Source organism: Eleutherodactylus coqui, chromosome 2 (genome assembly GCF_035609145.1).
Source record: "Eleutherodactylus coqui strain aEleCoq1 chromosome 2, aEleCoq1.hap1, whole genome shotgun sequence".
NCBI classification, from domain to species: Eukaryota; Metazoa; Chordata; class Amphibia; order Anura; family Eleutherodactylidae; genus Eleutherodactylus; species Eleutherodactylus coqui.
The window spans coordinates 217,554,433-217,569,086 of record NC_089838.1 but is presented as its reverse complement, the minus strand read 5'-3'; the positions used below and the strand labels follow the sequence as shown (position 1 = coordinate 217,569,086).

General features: G+C 43.8%; 1 protein-coding gene across 1 annotated transcript; it reads left to right on the top strand.

Annotated features, from left to right (window-relative positions):
• The first annotated feature begins 52 nt into the window (after positions 1-52).
• MPHOSPH10 (M-phase phosphoprotein 10) lies at positions 53-9,593 on the top strand. The gene is made up of 11 exons (XM_066592490.1): positions 53-193; positions 2,319-2,991; positions 4,580-4,752; positions 5,077-5,299; positions 5,492-5,633; positions 6,907-6,974; positions 7,226-7,363; positions 7,543-7,653; positions 8,611-8,718; positions 8,854-9,084; positions 9,330-9,593. The coding sequence occupies exons 1-11, from the start codon at positions 111-113 to the stop codon at positions 9,477-9,479; spliced, it is 2,100 nt and encodes a 699-aa protein (XP_066448587.1). The 5' UTR covers positions 53-110; the 3' UTR covers positions 9,480-9,593.
• Positions 9,594-14,654: the final 5,061 nt, after the last annotated feature.

Here is a 14,654-nt window from a genome sequence, read left to right as displayed (position 1 = left end):
TTACATAGGACCCTTAATACTGGCTGCAGTTTCCGGCCGGGAGGTTGTTGTCGCTGCACATCCGGTGAAAAGTTCCCCATGTGAGTTCTGAGCAGCTCTGTAGAGTGAAGATGGCAGCGGAGTTGAGGCCGGGGCCCTGGCGGTGTCTAGGGGCGCTGGAGGCGGTGGACGCCCACCCCGAGCGGCTGCTGAGGTATGTAGGAGGGCTGTACTGGCTGGGAAGGTTTCCTTGGTATCAGCACTTCTACGGGTGGACAAGACTGAGCATTCCCACATCACCCTGCGCAGCAGTGTAGTGGCGGCTGCTGCCATGTGCAGCCTCGGTGTGGGCACTGCCCTGCAGGGGATGCCCACAATTTAGTGCCCATATGCCCTAGTCATGGATACTGATGGCTTGTGTACAGCAGCGGTGATGGCACCTCCTCCACACCACTCCTGTCATTAGGGCTCATTCATGCGGCTGTGTTTTCACTGCGTCTTACATCTGCGATGCGCGGCCGCGTGATACACGGTAAATGCAGTCAGGGAAAGTCCATGGGTTTGCATTGATTCATTCACATTAGCGTGTAAACCTTGCGTGTAGATGTGCATGAAAAATGGCGGCATGCTCTATTTTACCGTGTACCACGCAGCGCCAGCACTGTACTTCTATACTGGCAACGTATGCAACGCCGTCTCTATGCAATACACTGTGGGTGGCGATTCATACGCAACCCCGCTATATGACAACGGAGAGTTAACAGAAGTCACACTGAGCATGGCCGCGTGCGCGAATGGTGAGCTCACTGACAGACATGGCACATGCTGGCTCACACTGACCGGTAAAACGCTGCGCGGCGCACATAGCATTTAACGCATACAGTTATGTGAATGAGCCCTAACTTGTATCACTGCCAGTTTATGTATGGAAGCTAGGAGAAAGCCCTCCCAGGCCAGCGACCATAGATAGATACTCAGTGGAATTGGAATTCGGAATGGTCGATATAATATAAAGGCATCAGCTGTTCCCAATACGCGAAACACTCAGCACCAACCAACATGGGGGTCCCTCTGCGTGTTGGCGCACTGGTCTACTTTTCAGAATTTCCCAGAAGCCTCCGCGGACTTTCCTTTTATTTTTCAGGCATCCAATTAAAATTTTTCCCAGTAAACCACATTCTAACGAATGTACACGCTGGCCACGGGAAGGTATCCCGGTGCCACAGTCTTATGGAAGCTGTCTAAAAGAAAATCTTTGTTGCCTACAGCAGCCAATCACAGCGCAGCTTTCATTTTACCTCAGCAGTCTAAGAAATGAATGCTGCACTCTGATTGGTTGCTATTGGCAACAAAGACAGATTTTTCTTGTATACAGCTTCCATATGAGTGTGGTGCCAGGTTACTTTTCCGTGGCCACCCTGTAGATGCTATGGTGATGATGAGTGAGTGTGAGGCGTAGCGTGTAGTTACATAATACATACACAAGATGGCAGAATTGTTTTCATAACAAACTGCACCACGTCATGTGTGTGTATATATAAGATGTGCAGTTGCCCTGCATACAGACCTGACTCCACGCAGACTTTAAAGGGATAGTCTCATCTTCTCGAGTGGCTTTGTATATCCCTTTATTTTGTTGTTATCCTCCATTCACACGGCCCCGTCCCTTTCTTTGTCCGTTCGCATTGGTTACAGTCACCCCCACACTCCAGCACCGATGGTTGTAGAGATGCCACTGGCCTGCTTCTGCAGAGTGTGGTTGAGTTCTTGGGAGCACACATATGTGCAGTTACACCTGCCCTTCTATATGCTGTTTTTGAGGTGAACAGGGTGTCAGTTATCATTGATTTGCAGGAATGCTGCCATCCAATAGGTGGCGCTGCAGAGGTATTGTTCCATCTTCCTTATTTGCATATTACTTAGAGGAGCATGCATGGCCTTAAAAGTCTCCTCACTCACCTTATTAGTGCTCTCCCTAAAGGAGTGATGTTACTCCTCCTGACCCACATCATAGGTCTCTCAGTAGCCAAGCTAGGATCCTACTGCACACTGATGAAGGGCAAACACCCCAAAACAGCTGTCTGTGTATGGATCCTGGCTTGGTTTTCAATCCCCAATCATTGCTCTACAGACCTGCATAAAGGGTCAAGCATTGATTTGCAGGAATGCTGCTATCCAATAGGTGGCGCTGCAGAGGCATTGTTCCATCTTCCTTATTATCAAACTGTCAGAAATGTGTAAGGTATTCCATCACTCTGACTATGGGGATTAGGTGTGAGGAGAATGCCCCTTGATCGAATATCCTTGTTGATTTATTTCATTTTTTCTTTGCTGTTTAGTGTTCAGGAAGGACTGGCCTCTGACTTCACGGCTCTAACCAAAGCGCTGTATGACTTGCATAAAGCCGATGGCGCTCTTCGGGTGGGGAGTCCTCTGAATGAACTGGTCATCGAAAACTTTGATGAAGAGCAAATCTGGCAGCAGCTTGAGCTTCAGAACAGTGCAATTCTTGGCCACTTCAAGAAGGCCGTCGGCCAGACTATGAGAGACGAGGACATATCTATTTTCCATCAGTCAGAGGAAGAAGAAGAAGAGGAGGAGGAGGAAGAAGAAGTATCTGAGATTGACCAGGAGGAAGAAGTTTCAGAAGCTCCAATAAAAAATGTTCAGCATCAAAATAAAGGGGAAAAGGGTAAACAGTCACTTGCTAAAAACGGCAAAAAGGCGACAGTAGAAAGGTACAGCGACGATGACTCGGACATGGACTTTGATATTGACAAGCTGGAAAAAGAACAGAAGAAAACTCCCATTAAAAAAGCTGTAAAAAAACCTACAAAAAAATCCATAGTGGATGACAAGTTCTTTAAATTGGCAGACATGGAAGCTTTTTTGGAGGCAGTTGAGAAGGAAGATGAGGGGAAAAATGAAGATGATGATGAAGAGTTGGATTATTTTGAAGAAGTTGACTCGTTTGATGAGGATGATGAGATTCAGTTCAATAACATAAGAAAGGTAAAATATCTTTATACAGTAAGATCAGAGAGAGGATGGAAGAGATGAAAGCCGGCACAGATCTGCATGAGAAAGTCTACTCTCTTTAGAGGGACCCCGTTACATCCTCACAGCACCATAAACTAAGTTACAATGCTGTTAGAGACGTGACAAGGAGCAGGAGGTGGTATATTATACATTCGCCCGCTCCCTGGTTCCTGCGGTGCCCACCGCTGAGGATTAGACATGGCACTGAAAATCCGACTCTCTTCACAGTGCCATGAGCACGCTATGCCATGCAAGTCTGGGAGAGTGCACACACGGCACTGTGAAAAGAGTCAGCTTTTCAGCGGTGTGCATGATCTTCATTGGCGGGAACCAGGGAGTGAGTGAGTATAATGGTGTGTTTACACGGGTCAGAAATGCTGCAGAATCTCCATTGCAAATTCCGCAGCATTTCTGCATCCAAAACAGAGTCAAAATCCACACAGTTGGTGCAGAATTTAACTCAAAATAAGTCGCGTATCTGCAGCTGACTTTGGCAAACGCAGTGCTCCACTTGCCTCCCAATTCTTTGCACACCCCAGATGCTTCACATGACCTGCCCAGCACTTATCTTGTTTTAGGGCCCCCGCCACTCTAGTCACCATGAATTTAGTGGCAGAGGTGGTCGGGATGACGCAAAGAGACGAGATACTGTTTCCATAACTTACATAAAAGTTAATAGGAGTTACACTCATGGCGTAGCTCAGAAGGTACACTTTTTCTGTAACTTGGGAGCTTCTATAGGAGTTACAGAAACGGTGCCGCTCGTCTGTTTCCTTCATCCTGACCACCTCATAATCAGCAGTGTTCCCATCCTGTGTACGACGGAGATGGAAATACCCCTTCAAATTGTAAATGATATTTGCTTCATAAGATGTAAGCAGCTCAGAATCTACACACTGCCAGTCTTTATCATACATTCTTATGTGGTGTGAGACTAGATTCTCTTTTAGTATTAGTTCTTTAGAAAAGTGTGCCAAGCCCTCTGCATGACTTAAGGTCCCTTTAGATGGGACGAATGTCAGGTAAACGATGCCGACAGTCGTTCCCGCATGTACTCTCTCCCGTGCTGTTACACAGGAACTAGTATTGCTGGCTCACTCACAGAGGGGAGTATGTGGGTGGCAGAGAAATTGGATTGGAAAGGGTTAATAGGCGGCATGTTCCTAATAGCCACATAAAAGCCATTCCAAGATTGGTGTGTCATTTTATCACAGACAAGTCATACACCACCCCTGTGTATGATATTAATAAGCAGTGATGAAGTAACACAAATAGAAAACTTTAGCTTTTTAATTTTTGTTAAAGCCATTTAACCCCTGGCATACCGTGAGCCGAATGGTGAGCACTCCCAGTCAGAGAGGGAAGATCAGAAACACCTTTCGTATAACACAATACGTAGATTAAATCTGACAGATCATCTCCCCTTTGTTGGTTGTATGTACAAACGATAATGGTAAGTAATTGACGGAAACATCCAGAATCTGCTGTTGCAGGGGACCTTCTCATGTCCCCCTAGAATGATGTGTGTTCTGGAATGAAACGGTTCTCATTTATTTTTTAGGCTGATAAAAGTTCAAGAAACCTTCAGTATAAAGATTTTTTTGACCCTGTTGAAGATGATGAGAATGGCACAGAAGGAGAGCGGAGCGGTCAGGAGGACAACGACCCTAAAGATGAGGATGATGAAGAGGAAATGGAGGAAGGTGCTGATGAGGAAGAGGACATTGCTGACCAGTAAGACGTTTGGGCTGTTTAATGGCATGCAGAAGGCAGACGTTGCTGCTTTTCCCTGCTATACAATAGTAGATAGGAAGGTTGTCAGGAGCCTCTGTGGTTAGTAAGCCTCACCGATGTCTTCCCTGTATATTATGGACTCGTGTCATTGCACCCTTCGCATGCGGCGGTCTACATACTTATCGCACATCGCTGTGAATAATGGTCCCACTGCAGCTTCAGAAGCCACCAAGACTTGTGATGGCCTTTTCATATCTTGAGTTACATCTTTTTCTGTGTTTTTTAATCTTGGTCTAAATTCTGAGCCTGTAATTCCTTTTACAGAGACTATGATGATGATCTTGGCGAGGAGGAGGATGATGAGCATGTGATGGAGGAAACTGAGGAGAGTAAGAAAGCCAAGGAGTCTTTCAAGCGGGTGACGTTTGACCTGTCTGATGGCAGTGAAGGAGAAGATGTTTCTGATATACTTGGTGGTGGAAAGAAGAGTAAAGGAAACCAGGAACCAAGTGTAGTAAAATCATCCTTTGAAAAGAGGGAAGAGAAGGTCAGTGCGACAGCCTTGTGGACGCATAAGAGTAACCGCTACACTGTTCCCAGGGAATGTCCTCTAAAGACACCCTGAGAAGGATTTGGTCAGGCTGCCTAGAAAAAGTACACGTTTGAGTGGAGACAGTCAAATATGTATGCTACAAATGTATATTTACGGGGTCTGTTCTCATAACTGTTTGCACTGCAGATGGCGGAGAAGATTCAAGCTCTGCAAAAACAAATGTTGGATGAGAAATCTTGGCAGCTGGGAGGAGAGGTGACGGCGCAGAAGAGGCCAGAGAACAGTCTTTTGAATGAGTCCTTGGTTTTTGACCATGCCTCCAGAATGGGTAAGTAGAAGACATTGCTCTCCTAAATCTCGACTTTAATGACTTTAGACTTACAGCTAATATGTCTTTGTGTGTAAGCCCTTACTGACATGGTTTCAATTGGGAGACTACCCTTTGTTAGCTCAACAGTGGACAAACCCATTTATAGGGGTTGTCCCAAGATATAAACATAACTCCTATGTTGTGGTTAGGTGTTGTGTAGGTCTGACCGTTAAAACCCTCACTGGCCATAAAAACAGGGTCCCATGTGATCTAATAGGAATGGATTGGCAGTCTAGCATGCACGGTACGCCCATTTTGTGATTGGTAGGGGGCTCTAATGGTCAGATCCCTACTATCATCTGTCTTGTGCATAGGGGATAAGTTTGTATTTTGGGACAACCCCTTTAAGTGTATAACCATTGCATAATGTTTTTTCATGTTTGTGGGAAAACTAACCTAGGAGTCTACTGATTCGCCGACTCAGCTGGGTACTGAATGTTGTTTTTTGCATGGAGAAGACACAATGATGTAACTTATAATTAAAATAAATAGAGATGAGCGAACGTACTCGGTAAGGGCGATTTCGCAATCGAGCACCGCGATTTTCGAGTACTTCACTCGGGTGAAAAGTACTCGGGTGCGCTGTGGGTGAGCGGGGGTGCAGCGGAAAGTGGGGGGGGGGAGAGAGAGGGCTCCCCTCTGCAACCCCCCGCCCCACAGCGCACCCGAGTAGTGAAGTACTCGAAAATCGCGGTGCTCGATTGCGAAATCGGCCTTACTGAGTACGTTCGCTCATCTCTAAAAATAAACCATGCTTCAGTAGATACCACAAAGCCTTCAGACTGAGAGAAACCAGCCTCGCATCACTGCAGGGCTGAAGGAATCCCCCCGGCACTGCTGTCATAGCCGCGGCAGAGGATCGTGATATTCTCCCTTGTTTTCAATGGGGTCGGCGCTGCTGATGCCGGCCACGTTGAAGGCAATATCGCAAAAAAGAACATGCTATGATTTTTTGTTTTTTCCTGCATAGCATAGCCTCGCAGTGCGGTGCCATGCAGGACAAAATCACTCATGTATATGACCCCATTCATGGGCTCATATTTGTGCTTCTCGCAACGCACAAATCTCACCCAATTTTCTCAGCAGTGTGAAACCGGCCTGAGGAAAATGTTATTATTTTCTCTGGGATCAGTTATAAAAAAATACAATTAAAAATAATGTGCGACAGCCTAGTCCTCCTAATTCAGAAAGGAGTTGGTCAAACTGAAGTTCGTCTACTTTTTATGTCTAGCACCCGTAATCACAGAAGAGACAACGCTGCAACTGGAAGACATCATCAAACAAAGAATAAAAGACCAGGTAGGCGAACGATTTATAGGAGATACTCAAACGTTCTGTAGTCATCTAAATTCACCATCGACTAACATTTGGTCCTTATAGTCAGCAAATGTAATGTCTTGCATCTTTGTAATGTATCCTTACCCTTGTACTGATTTTCATTACTGTAAGTGTAGAAAACAATCATAAGTTGCTGCATGAAAACCATCATCAAGCAGGTCAGCTGCTGCAGAACGTAGTTAAAGAGGCTCAATTGCTTTTTGTTTTCTAAGGTGTGGGATGATGTGGTGCGCAAGGAGAAGCCGAAGGAGGATGCCATTGAGTACAAGAAGAAACTCACCTTGGACCATGATAAGAGCAAACTGAGTCTTGCCGAAATTTATGAACAGGAGTATTTAAAACTCAACCAGGTAACCTTGTCTGTCGTTTACCTAAAGATGTATGTTTAGAATTAAAATAGAGAAACGGAATGGAGAGGTTTTGTCGATTCTTCTTGCTGTGAACAATCTCTGTTTTTGTTAAATAATGGAAGTGAATACAGATAGAAACAGTCAGAAGCTGCAGCTATTATTTTTCCATTTCATTGTAGAAAAAAAAAGAGGAGGAAGAAGACCCGAGGCACGTAGAAATTACGAAATTTATGGACACGCTTTTCCTGAAACTTGATGCTCTATCAAACTTCCATTTTACACCCAAACCGGTAATAACGCTGTTCTCCTTATCAAATAGCTTGGTTAAACAAGTAGCTGACACAATAAGAAAAGCCTGTTTTAAAGGGGTAAGATACGGAACTCTAAAAGTTCTGGTAATGATGGCTCTTGGCAATAGCACGGGTACCTTAACTTCCCCAGCAGTTTTGGACGAGCTCTACTTGTTTTAGATGGACATTACAGTTTACATGTTCTACTTTAAACAGTTGTAACTCTGGTTCTATCAGAGCTAACAACATACTAAGAGTCCTGGCTTTAAAATGACACCACAAGCATGTCTGTAGGGCACCCAGAATCTGAGATACAGCGATTTTAAAATGGGGTCAGGAATACTGAATTTACAGCTGTTGTTTTTAGTCGGTGTCTAGGTAAGGGGGACGGGGCAAAGTTCTGTGATTCTCCTATAGATTCCCCTGGGGGGAGCATGAATTGTTCATCATGTTATCACCGCCCATCAAACAGAGAACATATTTGCTCTCCGATTGTCACGTATGAGGTTTTTCCCAGAAAAGGAGTGAAACGATGAGGACTTGCTTATGTAATCACTCCTCCACACTATTTAACCCTTGTCATGCTGCAGTCATTGCTGATCGTGGCATCTAAATGTTTTTTATGTATTAAAAAAAAAAGAAAACTAAACTTTTTTTCTTTTTTTACACAAGGCTTTAAATATTGAAAAAAATCAACAACACAAAAGTGCACATAATGGGTATTGCTACATCCATAACAACCATTAAAAAAATGTTGCATCCTCTAAATGCGAAGAAAAAAAAATTAAAGAGTTGTGTATACACATCAAAATAGCAGCAATAAAAACTACAAGTTGTCCCACAGAAAACAGGCCGGATAAAGCTGTGTTGCCTAGAGATGATATGCTCCTGTCCTGCTTCTGCACTGTGTATTCGTTGTACTAGTGACACAGTATAGTTGTCTTTTTGCCCTTTCAGATGATTCCAGAAATAAAAGTGGTTTCCAATGCCCCTGCAATTAGTATGGAGGACGTGGCCCCAGTAGGAGTGAGCGAGGCCGTTCTCCTGGCTCCTGAAGAAATCAAGGTAAGGCCCTTAATTTGGAGACTGCAGGTACCCCCGGTGAACGCAGAGCCTGATAAGTGTTTGAGCGCTTTTATAACTCGCAGGGAAATGGTGATCAGTTGTGAGAGTGACAAGTTCTGCTGTATCATTTCACAGGAAAAGAACAAAGCTGGAGACATTAAGACAAATGCTGAAAAGACGGTCACAGACAAGAAGCGTGAGAGGAGGAAGAAGAAGCTTATAAAGAAGATTAAAATAAAAGAAAAGGAGAAGAGGCAGAAACTGTCGGCAAAGATAAGGGAAGAAAAGGGAAAGCGAAGAAGCAGGCAAGATGCAGAAGCTAGTGTGAAGAAACTTGCCAAGCAAGGAAAAGCCACGATGCTGAAGGTAACAGGATTATCTGTTTTGTGGGCACTACCATTGTATATAGCAAATAAATGGGCAGGCTGCCATCTGCTCTGACTTGGTAGATCTCTGATATTCTCTACTAGGGCCTATGAACAGTAGCGCTCTGGATGAAATAACCTATTTTAGAGAGTTTTGATCCACGTATAATAAAGCTGTCCCGATTTTCTTGCCCAGTAGATTGTATTTCTGGTGTTAAATATTTCATTGTAACTGTTCTGTCACAGGATGAAGGCAAGGATAAAGCCTTGAAGTCTTCTCAGGCGTTCTTCTTGCAGCTTCAGGATCAAGTCAAATTACAGATCAAAGGTGCCAAGACTGCACAGAAGAAACCAAAGAAAACTAATGAACTTTCTGCACATAAACTGAAGCTATAGCGGTCTATTCTCCCTCACTGGACTGTCCTATTTATGTTGGTTCAGAAACTATAAGGCACATGCCAAAAAAATATATCTCTACCTTTTTGTAAAAATAAAACTTTTTAGGTTGGATCTGTTTTGCATCCAGTTGTGATTTTCATGATAGATTTAGCATTCGTCTGACTACATATGCTTGAAGAAAATTGGTGGAGAAGACTTAATAAATCCATCGTACTTGTGTTTCTGGGAGGCTAAGACACTTACTAGTTGACAAAAGTGAAAAAATACTTGTGTTTTCATTCATGCCAGAGAACTGGTAACTACATGGAGACAAGATCTAGTGTAGCAACTTATCTGATCACTTTTGTGTTCACATGTGTTGTGAAAAACAGAAGTGGAATCGTATTGGTTGCTATTTACAACACTAATGGCTTAAAAACAGTTGTCCTGGCATATTCTTCCTGCCTAATCTGATATTGGGAATGGAGAGAAGTGAATGCACACTGGACATATAGGACCAAGTGGTCGCAGTTGCACCAGATTAGGCAGCAGAGTATGCCTGGGCACCTTTTATGGGGTCTACCAAGATCTCTGCATTTTCAGAACACCAAAGACTGCAATTTTTTCAGTGCACAGAAAATTTGTAGGACGTTCTATAACCGTGCAACTGAACAGGGTATTCCCCAAACCCAGCACACTACAGAAAAACTGCATGCATTTTAGGGGGTGTGCTGAATTTCAACCTTTTTTGCGTTTTTGAAGTCTGCAACAAAATTGACATGTAGACTTTTGGATGCAGAATTATAGGCTGCATTCCTACTCTTGTGCCTGAAAATGAATTAGAATAAGACATAGTCATTCATAGGCTATTGTGGAAATCTATGCTGTCCCTGGAATAAGCCCAAAAACATAGCCGTCTGAATGGGCCCTAATAAAGATGCTGATTTGCTGCAAAGGCTGATTCTGAAAATATTTTTTGCCACAGCTGAGAATCACCTGAATGGTCATGTTACCACAAAAGGAAGCCCAATAGGGGCCACTTTCTGACAATGGCCAGAAGAGATGAAGAGAAACCATGCTGAGGACTGGTGAGAAGATGCGGCCGGGCTGACAGTGCTTCTAAGGTAATTGTATACTGTTTTTTGTTTTAAAACATTTTTTCCTGCAGCCAGGGATTAGGTTATGGCTTTGACAGTAGGATTTCCTACCATCAAAGTTGCATTACATGAAAATCGCATTTTCATGCAATGCAACAGAGGAAGGCTCCATAGGGAAACATGGGCTACAAAACCTCTCGAGTCGCGTGCATATAACTGGACCCGCAAGGTTTTTGTCGGGATATTGCATGCTACACAAAGTCACAGGTGTGAATTAACCCATAGGAAAGCATGGGCTTCACATAAATGCGATTTGTAGCAACGTGAAAAATCGCCAGTGTGAAGGAGGCCTAAAGGTATTGTCTCATGAGTGACAGCCACCATTTTTAAAATGCAGCCATAGCTGATTAACATTGGTCCTGCTTCCAGGAAAGCATTTCCACTGCAGTATGGTATGACTGCTCAAAGCAGAGCAGCTGACCTCTATGTCATCCATAGGGCCTAACAGCACATTACTATAGTTGTACACGGACATCATTGTGTTACAAGGGTATATTTTGTGTTCTTGCATATATTCAGGGTGCTGAATCCAAATACGGCTACTGAAATTGTCAGACAAGATAATGAAGTTATAGACATTATAAGAAAGTAGGATATACACTATCTTGTATAGTGACCATTAAAACTACAGGCTTCATTTATCAGAACTGTCTACCAGTACTTCCCGGAGAGATGCAGTGACTGATCAGCTGAGCATGGTGAAAGCTTTCACCAAGACATAGGGGGCAGTTGACTAACTGTGTGGATGCCTGGTGAAGGGGGGACAGAAAAGAAGGGATTTATGTAAACCTTGCATCTCACTTCCCATATTTTCATGCCACTTATAGAAGGTCTTTGTTATACATGTGTCATTTGTTGATCGCGCTGTCTTCTTTGTGTGTCTCTGCTGATTGGCTCTGTCTCTTTGTGTCTCTCCTCACTGCTATCATGTGTCGGTGTCTCTTCTCCCCCTCAGTGCAGCTGCACTCTTTGCCTTCTCTCCCCCCTCCCGCTTGTAGCTTTACTGACTGTCCTGTGTCTCTTCCTCCTCCCCCCCCCCCCCCCCCCCCCCCCCCCCCATCCCAGATTACCATCTCACTGTTTGCTGGTGACTGCTTCCTATCAGTGTTGCTTAACACAAAGCTGCATAAACTCTGGCATTGATACAGACTTTACACTGTAACTTTACACTCACCGGCCTGCTCACTGAAGCTATTAAACTGAAGTTTAATGATTTTGCGGCATCGGTGAGCCTGTGCCTCAGCTAATGACACCAAAGTTAAAGCAAAGGGGTTAAAGTGTGGTGCAGGAAAAAACATGTAGGCTTATTTATATTAGATACGAGAATCTGGATGGTCTTACGGACAAGTTGTCCTCCCCTCTCGAGCCGTTCCGATCAGACTGTTAGGAGGTGTTGGTACTAGTGGATGCACGAGGTAATGGACACAAGGCAACAGAGTTCAGGATGCCTCAACAGACCATGAGTAGAGAGGATCATTTGATCAATCAGCTCTAACTATTTAATTGTCCACCATAAGCGTCTGTCTGTTTGAACCATTTCCAAGCACTTCACTGAAGGACATTTGGTCTCGCTGCGCCCATTATGTGTGGTGTTGTGAATGATGAAACTGGACTGCTATGGAGTGGAACCGGATTTTCTTCAACAAGTTCAGGTTTAGTTTAGGCACTGGGAATGGCCATGTTCACGTCTAGAAGGGTAAGCATCTTAATCCTTCCTCTGCTGCTGATGCAATGGTCTGAAGGTTATCACGACAGACGGTTACCCCTACCAGTGGTACTAGTGACGATGACAGCTCAGCGATATGTTCAGGACATCCTGCAGCCACATGTGTTCCTCTCATGGCGGCTTCCAAGAGACATTTTCCAACAGAATAATACCTGTCCGGACACACAACACTGTCAAAGTCCACGGCTGCTCGGTCACCAGATTTATCGCCAATAGAGCGTGTATGGGACCATCTCGAAAGCCAACTTTCACAGCCTACAAGTTTAAACAATCTAGAGCCTCAGTTACAGCAAATGTAGAGTAATATGTCACAGAATACCATATAGAGCCTTCATACCTGCCTGTATCACATCTTACATCCAAGCTAGAGGCGGTACAACTGGGTACTAGATCCTCCATGCCTGCCTGTATCACATCTTGTATCCAAGCTAGAGGTGACCCAGCAGGGTACTAGAGCCTCCATGCCCGCCTGTATTACATCTTGTATCCAAGCTAGAGGCGGTACAACATGGTACTAGAGCCTTCATGCCGGCCTGTATCACATCTTACATCCAAGCTAGAGCTGGTACAACAGGGTACTAGAGCCTCCCTTCAGTGTTCAGTTTTCCACAATAAATTCTTCTTTTGCTCTGATATTGTAATAATTTACTTATATCAACGTTACAATTACACAGAGAAAGTTTCATCCAATTCTGACAACTCTTAGGGGAGGGTTATTTATTTATTTTTTTTACAATGAGTGTATATCCACACTTTTATTCTACAGTTGAGGTGATGGTCTGTAAATCTGTTCCTGTCAAAATCCGTGCACAAATTTGGAATCAGCACCCAAAACTCTGTGAAGGTGTATTTACCTGGGTGAGTGACATACCAAGAAACTGGGACGGATATTATGCTTGTAAAATTGCAGTGTTCAATGCGAGTGTGTTACGATCCACTAGACAATCTCATAGTTGAACTTGCGATTCTCATGCACATTTTTCACACGTTTCAAAATTGCATGCATTTTTAATAGCAAAAATTGCAGTCACATGAGGCGCACAAGTACATGTGAGCGGGATGCAAATTTTTTTTTTGCCCATTGAAAACAATGGCCAGGATTTCTGTGGACTGATAGAAAAATAGAACATATTGTGATCTTTCTTCACTGCTAATCACACATGTAAATAGACCCATAGAAAACAATGGGATCTATTTCAGCGCAAGATTTGCAAGTCTCACAGCATGTGAAACTTGTTCATGTGAATGCACCCTATGATACGCACATATTTGGCCAGAAAATATTAAACATTTTTTTCTATAAAACAGTGGAATGGCGCTCTGCCGTCCAGATTGCATACATATACTTACATTAGAAGAAAAAATTGAAAATTGGCTTCAACAAGATCATATGCTAAGGCTCATTTAGACGATTCTCACTCAAAATTCGCTCAAAGCCATCTTTTGAGCGATTACCCTTGCGTCTAAATGCATGGACATTGTGCAGTTTTCGTGCACGATTCGTTCCTCACTCAATTCTAGTTTTCTAGAATTGAGCGATGAACTTATCAGCGGTGCAGGCTGTTATCACAGTCGGCAGCGCTGATAAGATTCTTTCAGCTCGTGTCATACATACCGTAACATACATAGTTACATAGTATGTAAGGCCCAATGAAGACAATGTCCATCTAGTTCAGCCTGTGGTTCACAGCAGGACACGAGCGGTCATCTTGGAGAACAATACAGCCGTTTGCTTATACAGAATAGCTGTATTGTTCGCTGAGCGATAGCGGCGGTGTCCTGCTCAGCCTTCATAGCTCTTAAGTAGCTACTTACCTACTATAGACTATGCAAAGTTGATCGCTCAAAACTGTCACTTAAACTGTCTTTTGAGCGATCATCTTTCAGTGTAAATAGGGTCCTAAGTGTGGCAAAGTCCCACAAACTTGCAGGAGTCTTCAGCTGATACACGATGCCATCCATGAAGAATTTAATGGGAAACTATTTTGGCTAGGGCATAAGTTTCTCTACATTTCTTGTCGATTTCTGAATCTCAAACACTGACACAGCACGGAGGTAGATTATCTGAGTGCTTGTCTTCAGAGAACCTGAACCACAGTTCCCAAGACTACAAGCAGCCAAACGAAGAAGGCGGCTCTTCCTTAGTGAAAGACTATTTCACCCCTGCAATGTTTCACTTCAATAGAACCTTCACTTGAGAAAAGTTTTGTTGAACTGAGACATCTTTTTTTTCACTAATGAAGTGCTGCCGCCATATTCCCTAATTTGGTTACTTATTGCCTATTATTGGTTTTCACTGCCAAGGACTCC

Excerpts from the sequence above, each read along its gene's own strand:
- MPHOSPH10 (XM_066592490.1), top strand. The coding sequence starts at position 111 with ATGGCAGCGGAGTTGAGGCCGGGGCCCTGGCGGTGTCTAGGGGCGCTG. Across the intron at positions 194-2,318 it reads CACCCCGAGCGGCTGCTGAG|TGTTCAGGAAGGACTGGCCT; the intron begins GTATGTAGGAGG and ends TTTGCTGTTTAG. Across the intron at positions 5,300-5,491 it reads TTGAAAAGAGGGAAGAGAAG|ATGGCGGAGAAGATTCAAGC; the intron begins GTCAGTGCGACA and ends TTTGCACTGCAG.